General features: G+C 32.5%; 1 protein-coding gene across 1 annotated transcript in view; it reads right to left on the reverse strand.

Annotated features, from left to right (window-relative positions):
• Positions 1-12,342, reverse strand: part of NRXN1 (neurexin 1) — a 1,268,129-nt gene that overhangs the window by 1,132,662 nt on the left and 123,125 nt on the right. The window contains 2 exon segments of the mRNA XM_055119847.1: positions 5,433-5,462; positions 8,902-8,919. Of these exon segments, the coding sequence (XP_054975822.1) occupies positions 5,433-5,462; positions 8,902-8,919 (48 nt within the window).

A 12,342-nucleotide genomic window follows, 5' to 3' on the forward strand; every position in this document is an offset into this window, starting at 1 on the left:
TCTTTTTAATATTTACATTTATACCATAAAGCTTAAACATGTTTAAAATGTGTGACCTTGTGCTTGACAGCTGCACTCCTAATACCTTGTTCTTCCAGGAACACAAGCATCCAGAATAAATGTTCATTTGAAAAAGTCAAAGGGACATTTATTTTGCAGGTAATGTATGGGGAAGATTTTATAAATACAGAAACATCAAATACAAACACCTAATATGATAAATTTCAGTTTTCCATAAAAAGAATTTTCATACAGAATATGAGCTATTTACATCACAACAGATATACTGAGGTTGAGCAATGTTAGGAAACCATTATTTCTACTGTTACAATAAATTATAAGTGTTTTAAGAAATAATAAGTATAAAGAATACATTGATGTTGCTTATCGACTCAGTGCTATGCAAACACTAAGGAAGATCAGAGTTTATTATAATGATGTCATATTAGGAAGAATATTACAGCATTAGCAATTGGTATGTATATTGGGAATCAAAGGAAAGTTAGAGACAAACATAATTTGATGTTGTGATTTGTTAATTATTGATATTAAGATTGCTCTTCATTTTTCACATTGTACTTGGTCCATTCCAAAATGTCAATACCCTCCTTTCCATCATCTTTTCCAAATGTGCACTCCCCAACCCACCAAATAGAGAAAACTTACACCATGACAATGGCAAACTGAAGATAAAGTAAAGTATGTCCTAGAAATACAATAGTTAAATATAATGACAAACTTCCTGCCCCCATGGAGCTTACATTCTACTAGGAAAAGTTGACATTAACTGTGTAATCACTCATGTAACTATTTCACTATGACAACAGTTACAAAGAAAAATTAATAACTTCAATCAAATCTCCAAAATACAATTGACAAAATAACCTAACTAATTGAGCAACAATCATCTTGCATTTTTAAGCTATTAAAGCAACATGCTGGCAGAATTAGTAATATCATATACACATTTTTTTAAATTTACCACTCATTTCTCTTAGATAATCCAGACAACATAATTGAAGAAATGAAGTAACCAATTAAACACACATATTGAAAACAGTGTAAATCAGAGAAATCAAGAATTCTAAATTCTACATGAAATGTATCATAAGATAATTTTTACCAGTGCTCTTTATAATATCACTGACAAATTTCAAGCAATACCAAAAATGCAAATACAATATTATGAAGGTCATTTGAATTCATTCCAGTTGGAATAAGGGTTTCTCTGATAACATGCAGCTAGAGCAAAGAAAGCTATATTCATCAAGACAAAGTTGATTCTTAAACAGTCAGAAAAGGCATATCCTTGTTTATAAAATATAACAATAAGTCCAAATAATCCAAATCTGAATAAAGATGACTAATTTATAAAATCAAACAAGGTAGCCTCCCGGAAAAAGGAGAAAGTTTCCTTTTCAATCACTATTATTTAGGTAGCACATATCAATGATTATTAAATGTCTCCAACTGACTTAGCATTTTATTTCGCCTGCCAGTAAGAGATGCTCATTTGAAAATGTATGAGAAAGTATGAAAGTTAGCCACCAAAAACTCTATAGGCTACATCACAAAGTTCAGACTACTTTTTACCTCCAGAGAGAAGCTTGGGAGGTGGGAGGAAGAGAATCACAAGAAAAGCCAACTTTACAGAAGTTTTCAAGGAAATAGATTCATCTGCCATACTCATTTTTAAAAAATCATGATGTGCTCAGAACTCATGCATGATACATCAAACTAACGAGGTGCTTGAATCCAATTTTACTTCAGAATTCAAAAAGTAAATACATTAATAATGATGTTGATTTGAGAGCCCTTGAATTTACTAGTCCAAAGAAAGAAAGAAAAAAGGAAGAAAGAGAGAAAGAGAGAAAGAGAAAGAAAGAGAAAGAAAGAGAGAAAGAAACAGAGAGAAAGAAAGAAAGAAAGAAAGAAAGAAAGAAAGGAAGAAAGAAAGAAAGAAAGAAAGAAAGAAAGAAAGAAAGAAAGAGAGAGAGAGAAAGAAAGAGAAAGAGAGAAAGAGAAAGAGAAAGAGGAAGGAAGGAAGGAAGGAAGGAAGGAAGGAAGGAAGGAAGGAAGGAAGGAAGGAAGGAAGGAAGGAAGGAAGGAAGGAAGGGAAAATAGCACTGCCAAGAAAAAAAATGCACCAGGATTCTAGTAGGATGGGAAAGAATTGGGATGCCTGAATTTAGAACCCGTATCATTTAGGGTGAGCTGGTGAGGTGTAATATCTATACCATATTTTACATACAGGTGGGAAAATATTTTACACACAAGTGGGACTAACCTGATAAAAATCCATAAGGGAAAATTTCTATGGTCTTCTTTGTTGTTTGTTTGTTTTTACCACTGCAACAGGTGGCAAAATGTAAGGTTATCTGTCTATGGGAAACCGGATTCAGCATTTCTCAAAAATTGCTGAAAGTAAATAACTTTTACTTTTTTTACATTCTCTCGGTATTTCCATTTTGTCACTTATGCTAACTACCCAAATAATGTTATTTACCTATCATGTATTCCATGCATAGATCAAGATGATACTTTTGTTCCAGAATGATGATTCATTAATTTGTAATAGTTTCAAATTATATCTCTCATATCTATATATCTCATGTACTATATCTATATAGTAATTGATATTACTATATTCAGTAATATCAATTACTGAATGTGTAAAGGTGGTTGCTTTGATTTGCAAAATACTCATCTATCTTGATATATTGCTTTCTCTAATTAACATAAAAAACTCCTGGTTCCATTAATTGAAAGGGGGAACATTGATTTTCTCTGTACTTTTAAGCTGCATAAATAATATTTGATAAAATTTTGTAAAATAAAAATGTCTGACACATACGCAATAGAAAACCTTGAGACTGACACAGCAAAACTGAAAAGGCAGGTAAACCAAATAAATATCACCTGGAATAAATAGAAACATTTTCTCTGCATTTAAAAGGTTATATAGCTAGATAAATATGTTACTTTTTTACAATGAAGTATATGCTTACATATATTTAAAAGCATGTTTATATACATCCATTTGTACAAACTCAGATATATACAAACACATATATCATATACATCACTTGAAAAAATATAAATGCAATACATAATGTAGACTTATATATCATATATACTAATGTATATGAACAGAGGGAACATTTTAAGTATATTCTATTTACATATACAAGAAGTCTCACAATGGAGATGTTACTGGTGTCTGCTCAAGCAAATCGATGAACAACGGGATGACAGTGCTAAAGTGCTATTTACATATATATCTCCTCTATTCCATTCTATTCCTTATCATCTATATATATTTCTACAGGGTATATATATATGTACATATATGTATATGACAATTCTCTCTACTCTGTGCTAAGGAACATAGTAGGAAATATTAACATGAGAAAGGGAAGAGAATGCTAATTTGACCTTAAAAATAAAGTTTAGAAATCACCCAAAGGGTTTGCAAAATCTCAAAGAATATCAATATAAACAGTCATCTATATAGTCCCTATAAGTCTTACTGGAAATCACTGTGTAACGTACAAATTAAAAATAGCAATGCTCACTTTGGTTTAAAATTGTTAAAATGTTTCTAAAACTCAACTTTCACATATAAAACTTTGATATCATTTCTTACTTTTACCCAGCTCATGTTCAGATACTTTTTATAAGCAGAAACATTCTCCCCTTAGATGGCAAAATGTAAAAATGTTGGACCATGGGCTTTTGTCCGAAGTCAGCAGATTAAAATCCAGAACATAATGAATATTCAGAGAATTCAAGAATAAGACACGTCCCTTCTTTTAAAATAACTCCAAATGCTCACCCAACCCATGAAACAAAATCAACTGTATTAAAAACTAGGCACCAAAGGCATATTAAATAATACAGATTTCAAGGTGGTTAAAGGTTCTATCACATGTTTGACATAGCTGCATATTGCCAACTTTCTTTCAATGAAAACATTGGACACAATGTAGATGATTCTAAATGGCAAAGTAAACATGCTTTAAAAAATGCCGTGAAAGAGTACACATGCCTGACTTACCAAGGAATGCAGAAATATATACCTGGTTAATAACGTTCTTAAAATAATGTTAGTGTGTGTAAAGAAAGAACACATTTGTCTTACTTTTTAATCACTTTGAAAATACTGGCTTTTCAGATTATCGTGAAGTTAATGCATAGACATATATAAATATAAATATATATATACATATATATAATACACACACACATACATATTGACAAGCAGGAGACAAAGAATGTGGTGATGAGCCCCTAGCTGTCCCATTTCAATGAGACACATGCTCGGGCTTGTATGCTAATGGAAAGGTATGGGGAAGCTGTCTGCACAGCGGAATGCTCATCACTCAATATCGAATGATACTGCAAAGTTGACATGGCACCTGCAGCAAATTTCTAAATATATTAATTATATCAATAGCTGACACAGAAAAATCACTCTAAAAAACCTGAAATATAGAGGCATGAAACATTCTGATAGAATTTACCTTAAATTTATAAAATATTTATTAATAGTCATACCTACCTCCCAGTGCTCTTTTACTAATACCAAAGGTCTACATATATTCGCATGAGTTTCAAACACTTAAATTCATACAGGTGATAGTAAGAAGAAATAAAATAGTGTAATACCTTTACTTTTACCTATGGATTTGGTGAAATGATTCCATGAAGAAAGGGTTTCCATACAAAGAGCGTAAAAAGGAGAGAAACAACAATAAGAATTATGAATACATGTAAATGCACTACTCTCTGAAAATTAAATAAGACAATAAAAATATAAATATTTGAAGCAAATGGAGTCAATCAGCTGAGAAATCTGCCATTCTTCTGGCAAGACATGCAAGGAAATTAAAAAGCCCGTGCTGAGTCTGAAGAATAAAGCAAGAATGGAGATACACAATGGCTAGAGGTAGAAAATGTATTGATCCTTTGGGTCACTGTACTCAGCATTCTAAAAAGCCAGAAGCCAACGATGTCTGCACTGTTTCAAAATGCCATGCATGGGTGGAAAATGGGCTCATTTTTTGGATAGAGTCAGTTAAATTGAATATTCTCTTTTCGAAATTGACTTTCTGTGGTTTTCAGTTTCTATTTACTCTAACTTCCCCTAGGTGCATATGCTGATGTATGAAAACTTTCAAAGTTATTATGTCTCATTTATTTGCAGATAATATAGTGCAAAGAATGAAGAAAATTAAGACAAAGTTGCAAACTCAAGTCAGACAGACAAATAAAGAGAAAAACACAATGGAGAAATGGGAAGGAAAGTTAGGCGTTTGGTTGGCAGCCAGATCACTCGCAAGCATTTGCCCATCCTTTGCAGCAATGGTTTGAAAGCAGCTACAGAACAAGAAAACACCGGAAGCAGAGTGGAAAAGGAACAGAGCCCATACCTTCGTCGCCCATCATCAGGTGCGCCAGACCTTGAAGGGAAACAAGAGCACAGTCAGCAATAAACAAGGGAGCATGGGAAGGCAGGGTTGTCACGGAGACAAAAATGTTCAGTGACAGACATCACGTTTCCTACGAGACATGTCTGTATCAGAGGCAAATCAAAAAGCATACTTTCCACCTCTGGTTGAAATGCTTTGGGGCCAAGAATTCTAGAACTGCAATTTAGACACTGGCATGTGCTGCCCTGTGTATCTCTTCTCTCTAGCAGTTGGAACACTCAAGACTTTGAGAGTATAACTTAGAATCCAACCAATCCCTTCAATATTGCATTTGCCCTTTATGTCCCCTGATGAGACTGTTTTGAGCATTGCCCACAAAGAGCATTGCCCCTTCTTCGATGATGAAATTGCACTTTAAAAACCCAAAGGAGTATATGACACATGGGCTGGGTCTGGTCTTTTTCCCCTCATCAAAGAATGAGCAGGTTCATAATTAAATGAAAAGCATCCTTAGTCACACTGAAATGATAATGCAGAAATGTCTCCTTCCTTGTCTGACACATGTCACAACTAACTCAATTTATTCAAATACAAAATTGAAAAAAAGTTGTTAGGCATGCACTTGTAAAGTTAGATTTTTACCACAGTATAAAGTTTGCAAAAAACAAAGGATCTGCTTTAAATAGGCTCAAGTAATTTAGCACGGAGAACAAAATTATTTAGCATTCTATTAAAGATACTTAAACATTAGACTATGAGTTATTGAGAACGCATATATTTATGTACATATAGACACGTTAAATCAGATAATTTTAACAAATTTTTAAAAATCTTAAATTCCTCTTGTTTTATCTGAATTATTACCAAGTGATTGACAATAAATTTCAGATTGAGGATCACTACTTTTCTGAAGAATACTGCTAGTGTGCTTCAAAAAATGTCCTTTTACTATCCAAGAAGAAATTTTAGCTTAATTTTATAATTCACAGATATTTCTTATTTTACTTTTGTGCCACATCCTCTTTTCTTAGAAATCACTCCTGATGGAGCTCGTAGATCATTACTGTAAATCCAGAACTATATCTACTTATTTATCCATGAAATGTCAGTGAACTGGAAAGATATTGTGTAATATAGTTAACATAAATTTTCATAAAAAGTTAAAATTTTCAGAATTATTTCAAGCATATTTGAGATGTCATTTAAACTACATTTTATGTATTATTGCATTAATATCTGTTATATATTAGTGCATAAAATATATGTTATATTAAGGATATTTAAATATTAATAGAATGGATAGAAATTATTGCATATAATATCTGTTATATTAGGATTATTTAAATATTAATAGAACAGATAGAAATCTTCACATAGTCTTGATATGAAAATTATTTAGCATAAATGCTTCTATAATAGTCTCTGTGTATTGCCTAAGTGATTTTAACAAGAAAAATCATATAGTAAAAGTAAAAGGTTTATAATCTGTTATAAACTCATATTTATATGCTTATCTAAGTTTCTAATTCTGTGTTTTCTAGTAATATTTCATAACATTTTGCACTCTAAACCAGTGAAAACTCTATGTAATAAATAAACTTAAATTTAGATATCTCAGATGGTTTTAATATCATTTTAATAAGCTGAAATGAATAAATTCCCCCAGACATTCATATTCTTCATGCTAAAACTTGAGTCTCTAGAATCTCTAAAGTTGCAGTACATATAGGATTGTTAAAACTTGATTGTATACATTTTACTACAAGTCCTTGTGGGCTTTTATTTTTAATATTTTGTCAAAGTTTTCATGAGATGATTTTGTCTACTAAGGAAGGAAGGCATTTATGCTTATCAGGCTGATTTTAAATGCCCATGAAATGCAATTCGATTTAAAAAGAAAAAAATAAAATTATGAAACATTTTACAAGATGGGTAAGAAAAAGCAAAATAAGATACTTTCTAAAAATTATTTGATTTTGATTAATATGCACAATATAAATGAGACTGATTAATTTTGAAAGATGTCAGACATTGAGGGTAATATCATCTTTATCAAGTGCATATAACATGCAATTAAAATATAGCAGAGAAAAATAGAAAACACATATGGAGCCACCACTTGCAAAACTACTGACTTCTTTTAAGGTTTGTTTTACCTAAATAATAGAACAGACATGTTGAGCGACTAAGCATTTATAGCGTCCATGAAAGAATTACAAACATAATGCTGAATCCAGCTACTATGTTGATCCCTGCTACTGATTGATTTTGTAACACCATGTAAAACAATCTTTTTTTTCTGAGACATTAAATCTTAGCAACTTTATTTCATTAATTTCTTTTTGGAGTGCCAGAAATTGAACGTAGCCATAATTCACACATTCAAATCACTGTGTTCTACAGTTGAGCTTTATCTCTAGTCCAAATCTGTTTATCTAGAACCTTGGATGGGATCTATTTTTTTTTTTTTTGCTTTTTGGGCCACACCCTGAGATGCACAGGGGTCACTCCTGGCTCTGCACTCAGGAATTACTCCTGGTGGTGCTCGGGGGACCATATGGGATGCTGGGAATCGAACCCGGGTCGGCCGCGTGCAAGGCAAACGCCCTACCCGCTGTGCTATTGCTCCAGCCCCAGATGGGATCTCTTTTACTAACAAATCCATCATTTTGCAGAAATACACATTAATTTTATAGAATGACTGTATTCTAAAATATTATAACGAAATAAAATATGCTAAGTTCTTTTTTCTTACATACTGATATCATTAAATAAGCAAAACTGCTAATCTTATAATCATGTAAGTTTAATTTCTTGGATTCTACATGAAAAAATGTATTATAAGTTTATCAAATTTTTGATAAAGATAATTTCAGAAAAATTTTAACATTACATTTTACTGAAACACAATTACAGATATACTTACCAAGATCATGTTGAGTGCTGAAAATTTTCATTTCCATTGACCATGGCTAATGCCTTATTTAAATTTATGCCTATTTCTATATATTGTATTATCTTTTTAAAAAATAAATCAAATAATCTGCAACTAAATCAATAGGTTTGAGATGATTTAATGCTGAACAATTCAAACAGAAGAGTCACTCGGAGCAAGAAAAATGGTGGAGGCAGCATCATGCACTGGGTTTGAAACTGCACAAAAAGCATTTTCTCATTTAAAATCAAAGAAGCAGGATTGTATCGTTTTTACACATAGAACTGCAAGGCCAGAATTATTTTCAGGTTCCCCTGGGTTACTGAAATTCAAGGCCTGGAGTCAAGTTTGAAAGAGTTGCATCTTCTTGGGCTGATGGCATGTGTGAGTTCTATATGAAAAGTTACATACAATCCAGAAATCAACAAATGCTCAGAAGGATGTTCAACTTACCGTCCAAATTCGAGATGTACTTATTAATACTAAGAAATAGAAAGCAAATTCAAGTTGGAAAATAAGGTAAAAAGCACCCACCTTCCACATTGTTGTCTTCTGAAAGCACATGACAAGGAGGGAGAGAAAAGGAAAAACATTCATTAAGCAGCATGCAGACTGGACCTTGCCTTTGCATGTCTTCCTCATGCAAGGCACCGAACAAATCATGCAAGTGCTCCATGGCTACCATTCAGAGGGGAAAACAAAACCTTGGGAAGCACCTGCCCTCCCCCAGGCAGCACGGACAGGATGGGGCAACATTTTAGCACGACTGCCTTATCCGATATAGATTTTTATCCTGTGCCTGTCCTATATAAACACTCTTCTTACATGGCTGGCGTGTCCCTTCTAGGCCATTTTTAAAGTTTTTATTTCTTTAACCATTCTCCAAGATTCTTTTCAGTGATTCTGATTTGTACTGGGACCCAAAAACAAAACAAAAAAAAAACCAGTGTCCATTACTGAGAGCCATGAAATTTCACTTAAAGAGATTCCAGTTCTACCAAGTGACACATGTACTGCTGTGGTCTTTAAGTATCGCCATATCTTGATTTCTTTCCTTAAAAAAACACATAAACAACATAAACTTGTGCACCTAAAAATCTATAATTCATTTGGTTCATTTTTTGTCTTCAATTTTTGCTAAAATTTGTAACTGGTTTATTAAAATTCTATTAAAATATCAAGTAGAAAAATCAGTCACTGGACTCTGTGAGGAAAAAATCCATTTGGGAAATACTGCACAAAATTTACCATGGCATTCACTTGAACTTGGGTTGAAGGTATAATGTGAATTTTCTCACAGTTATGACAGTACTTAAAAAATGCTGCCTATATTTTTATTTACAAACATATCTTTTACATGTCCAATTAAATATATTTCCATGTGTATAGATATATGTATATTTAAACATACTAGCAGATTTTATATGTGGTTTCTATATATAATCAATGTAAGTATTGGGGGCTTACACTATTATTCGAGCTTTCTAGACAATTCAAGTACTGATCAAGGAATAAGGTTTGACAGTCAAGTAAGAAACAGGAAGGGGTCTGTTTTAGAGAACTAGAAAACGGAGCGCATTTTCATAAATTATCTGAATTTGTTTTAGTAGTCATGTATATGCATGTTGATATGCCTACTCTCATTCTTGTGTTTATTTAATCAAGTACAAATACAGTGCCCATTTGTTGAGTGTTTTTAAAGAACAAAACAACAGCAAATTTAGGAACTTGAGAGCTAATAAATGCACCATTTCATATCATTTCACATTTTAATGATTAAAGTTAACAAATTTCCAACATCAATCCTACTTAACAAGGACTAGCTGGACACTAAATATAAACACAGTCACAGGTACTGAGTCCACTTAATATATTCAAGAGCACAACAAATATGAATAATAACTTTTGCTGAAATGCTTGTCTTGCCAAAAGTCTTTTATAAAAAATAAAACAAAAATAAGATGGAATTATTTTGTATAAGTATTGACTCCCTGTTTATATTTTGTCTACCAGATAATGACCTGGCTCAATTAGTCACTTTCTATAATTTTTACTTTCATGGGCTCCCCCGGCAGTATGGTGCAGGGTTCAAACTGGGGTTGCCACATGCAACGGAAGTGCTTCTGATTTGTTACCATTCAAAGGGCCCCATGATATGACATGAACACACCAAAGTTATTTTACTCTTTTATATTGGGAACCATTAGTTTAGTATTTAGAATAAAATTTGTGTTCATATTAACTACTATTTGAAATCTAGTTCTACATATTTGTTGTTTAAAATACAACATTTATTTCAAATAAGATTATTAAACTGTAGAGTAAAAAGAATAAAACCTGGGAAATTTAGGGAGGAACCAAGTGCAGAGACAAGCTATTTCTATGACATTTTAAAATTTCTGTCAGCAAGAGACTAGCGAAAATGGTCATAAGCCATACAGATGTAGGGAGGGGAGTGGACAATGGCAACCTAACATTCTAATGAGAAAAACTATAAATAAAATCAAAATTAGTCCAGGCTTGACACCATTTTTTTTCTAACTGTGCTAAGCAGAAAATTGGAGGGAAAATTCAGCTAATAAAATGAAGGTCAAGGATTCAATGCCTTGAAAGAGTTGTTTCAACTATGAACTGAAGTGTGGAGTAGGCCACTGATTCCAGACAGCCATGAAACATTTTCTCATATTCTTGTAACTAAAGAGAAAGCAATTACTTAATGGGCTCACTACATGCAAACCCAAGTCATTCCCAATGTTTAAATAAGTCCTGACCCAACCAAATTTAGAAAAAAGTCTTTCAGAAGATGAGAATTTTGTAAAAGTCATATTACTTATGTCACAGTAGTATATTCATTCCTAGTAAAAGAAAAAAAAGAGGCTTTAAAAAAACTCTCCTTGGATTTTCATGCATTTTCATATTTAATCATATATAAAAATTTCCAGGGGTTTCATTCTAATTTACCCTCTTATGTATATATTTGTTGCTTTAGTTAATTGAAAATTTGTTAACTTAGAGAAGATTTTACATTACTTCAAACTGTGGAGATTTTAAGTGCTGATACTTAACTCTGACAATCATTTTCCAGATATTTTATTTTTTTCTGACAGAAAGTGCCTTCAAATATTTTCCTTTTCCTTTCCACTTGATATCTGGACTAACCAATGAATACCAAGTTAAAAAACAATAGTTTTGTTTTTCCTCATGGCATCGATTTTTACTTCCGTATAGATTCATAGGCAATCTAAGCTCTTTTGGTTTTGAGCAACCACAGAGAGCTGCTAAAGAGGCATGTCACAGAGTGAAGGGAGGTGTGTATTTGAGTCTGATGCAAAAAGCAGTGCAACCAGTCTTCCCTGTAACACTGTTAGGGAAAAGCTCTAGGTTTGCAGAAAACCCTGACTGATGCCTTAATCCTACGCTGTGCATGAAATGAATCTCTTAGTAATAAACTTTACTGATGATGAAACCTATGGCGGAAAACTCTTGTTTCTTTCATGGGTAAAGTTAATACAACACCATGAAAAAATACTGCCAATATGACATTTCTTTTATATGGGGTATGTTTCTCTCGCAAATATGGGATTAGGTCCCTGAATATGTCCTTTGATGAATGACAGTTGTGCACTTCCATGAAGGAAAGAGAAACTAAAGGCTGTTAAACTGAATGTTTTCAAATTGCTTCAAAATCGCCTCTCCACAAAAATTTCTCTTTAGCCATGAGTTTTAGAAAACGATTATGACAGTTACATATTTTTGTCACTACCGTTTTTCTTTGCACAAATCTAAATTACATACTTCTAAGAGATGAGTAAGAAAAACAATTGCCCTTGTTTCAATATAAAGAGAACAAAAAGTTAAATCATGATCAGTGGCTAAATTTTGCAATAAAGTATCTCTCCCTTTTGCATAATTAGTGTTTAGGTATAGCAATATGAAATGCTTCATTCAAACATGTAAGCATGACTCAACATATAT

The sequence above is a fragment of the Sorex araneus genome, chromosome X, assembly GCF_027595985.1.
Source record: "Sorex araneus isolate mSorAra2 chromosome X, mSorAra2.pri, whole genome shotgun sequence".
In the NCBI taxonomy this organism is placed as follows: domain Eukaryota; kingdom Metazoa; phylum Chordata; class Mammalia; order Eulipotyphla; family Soricidae; genus Sorex; species Sorex araneus.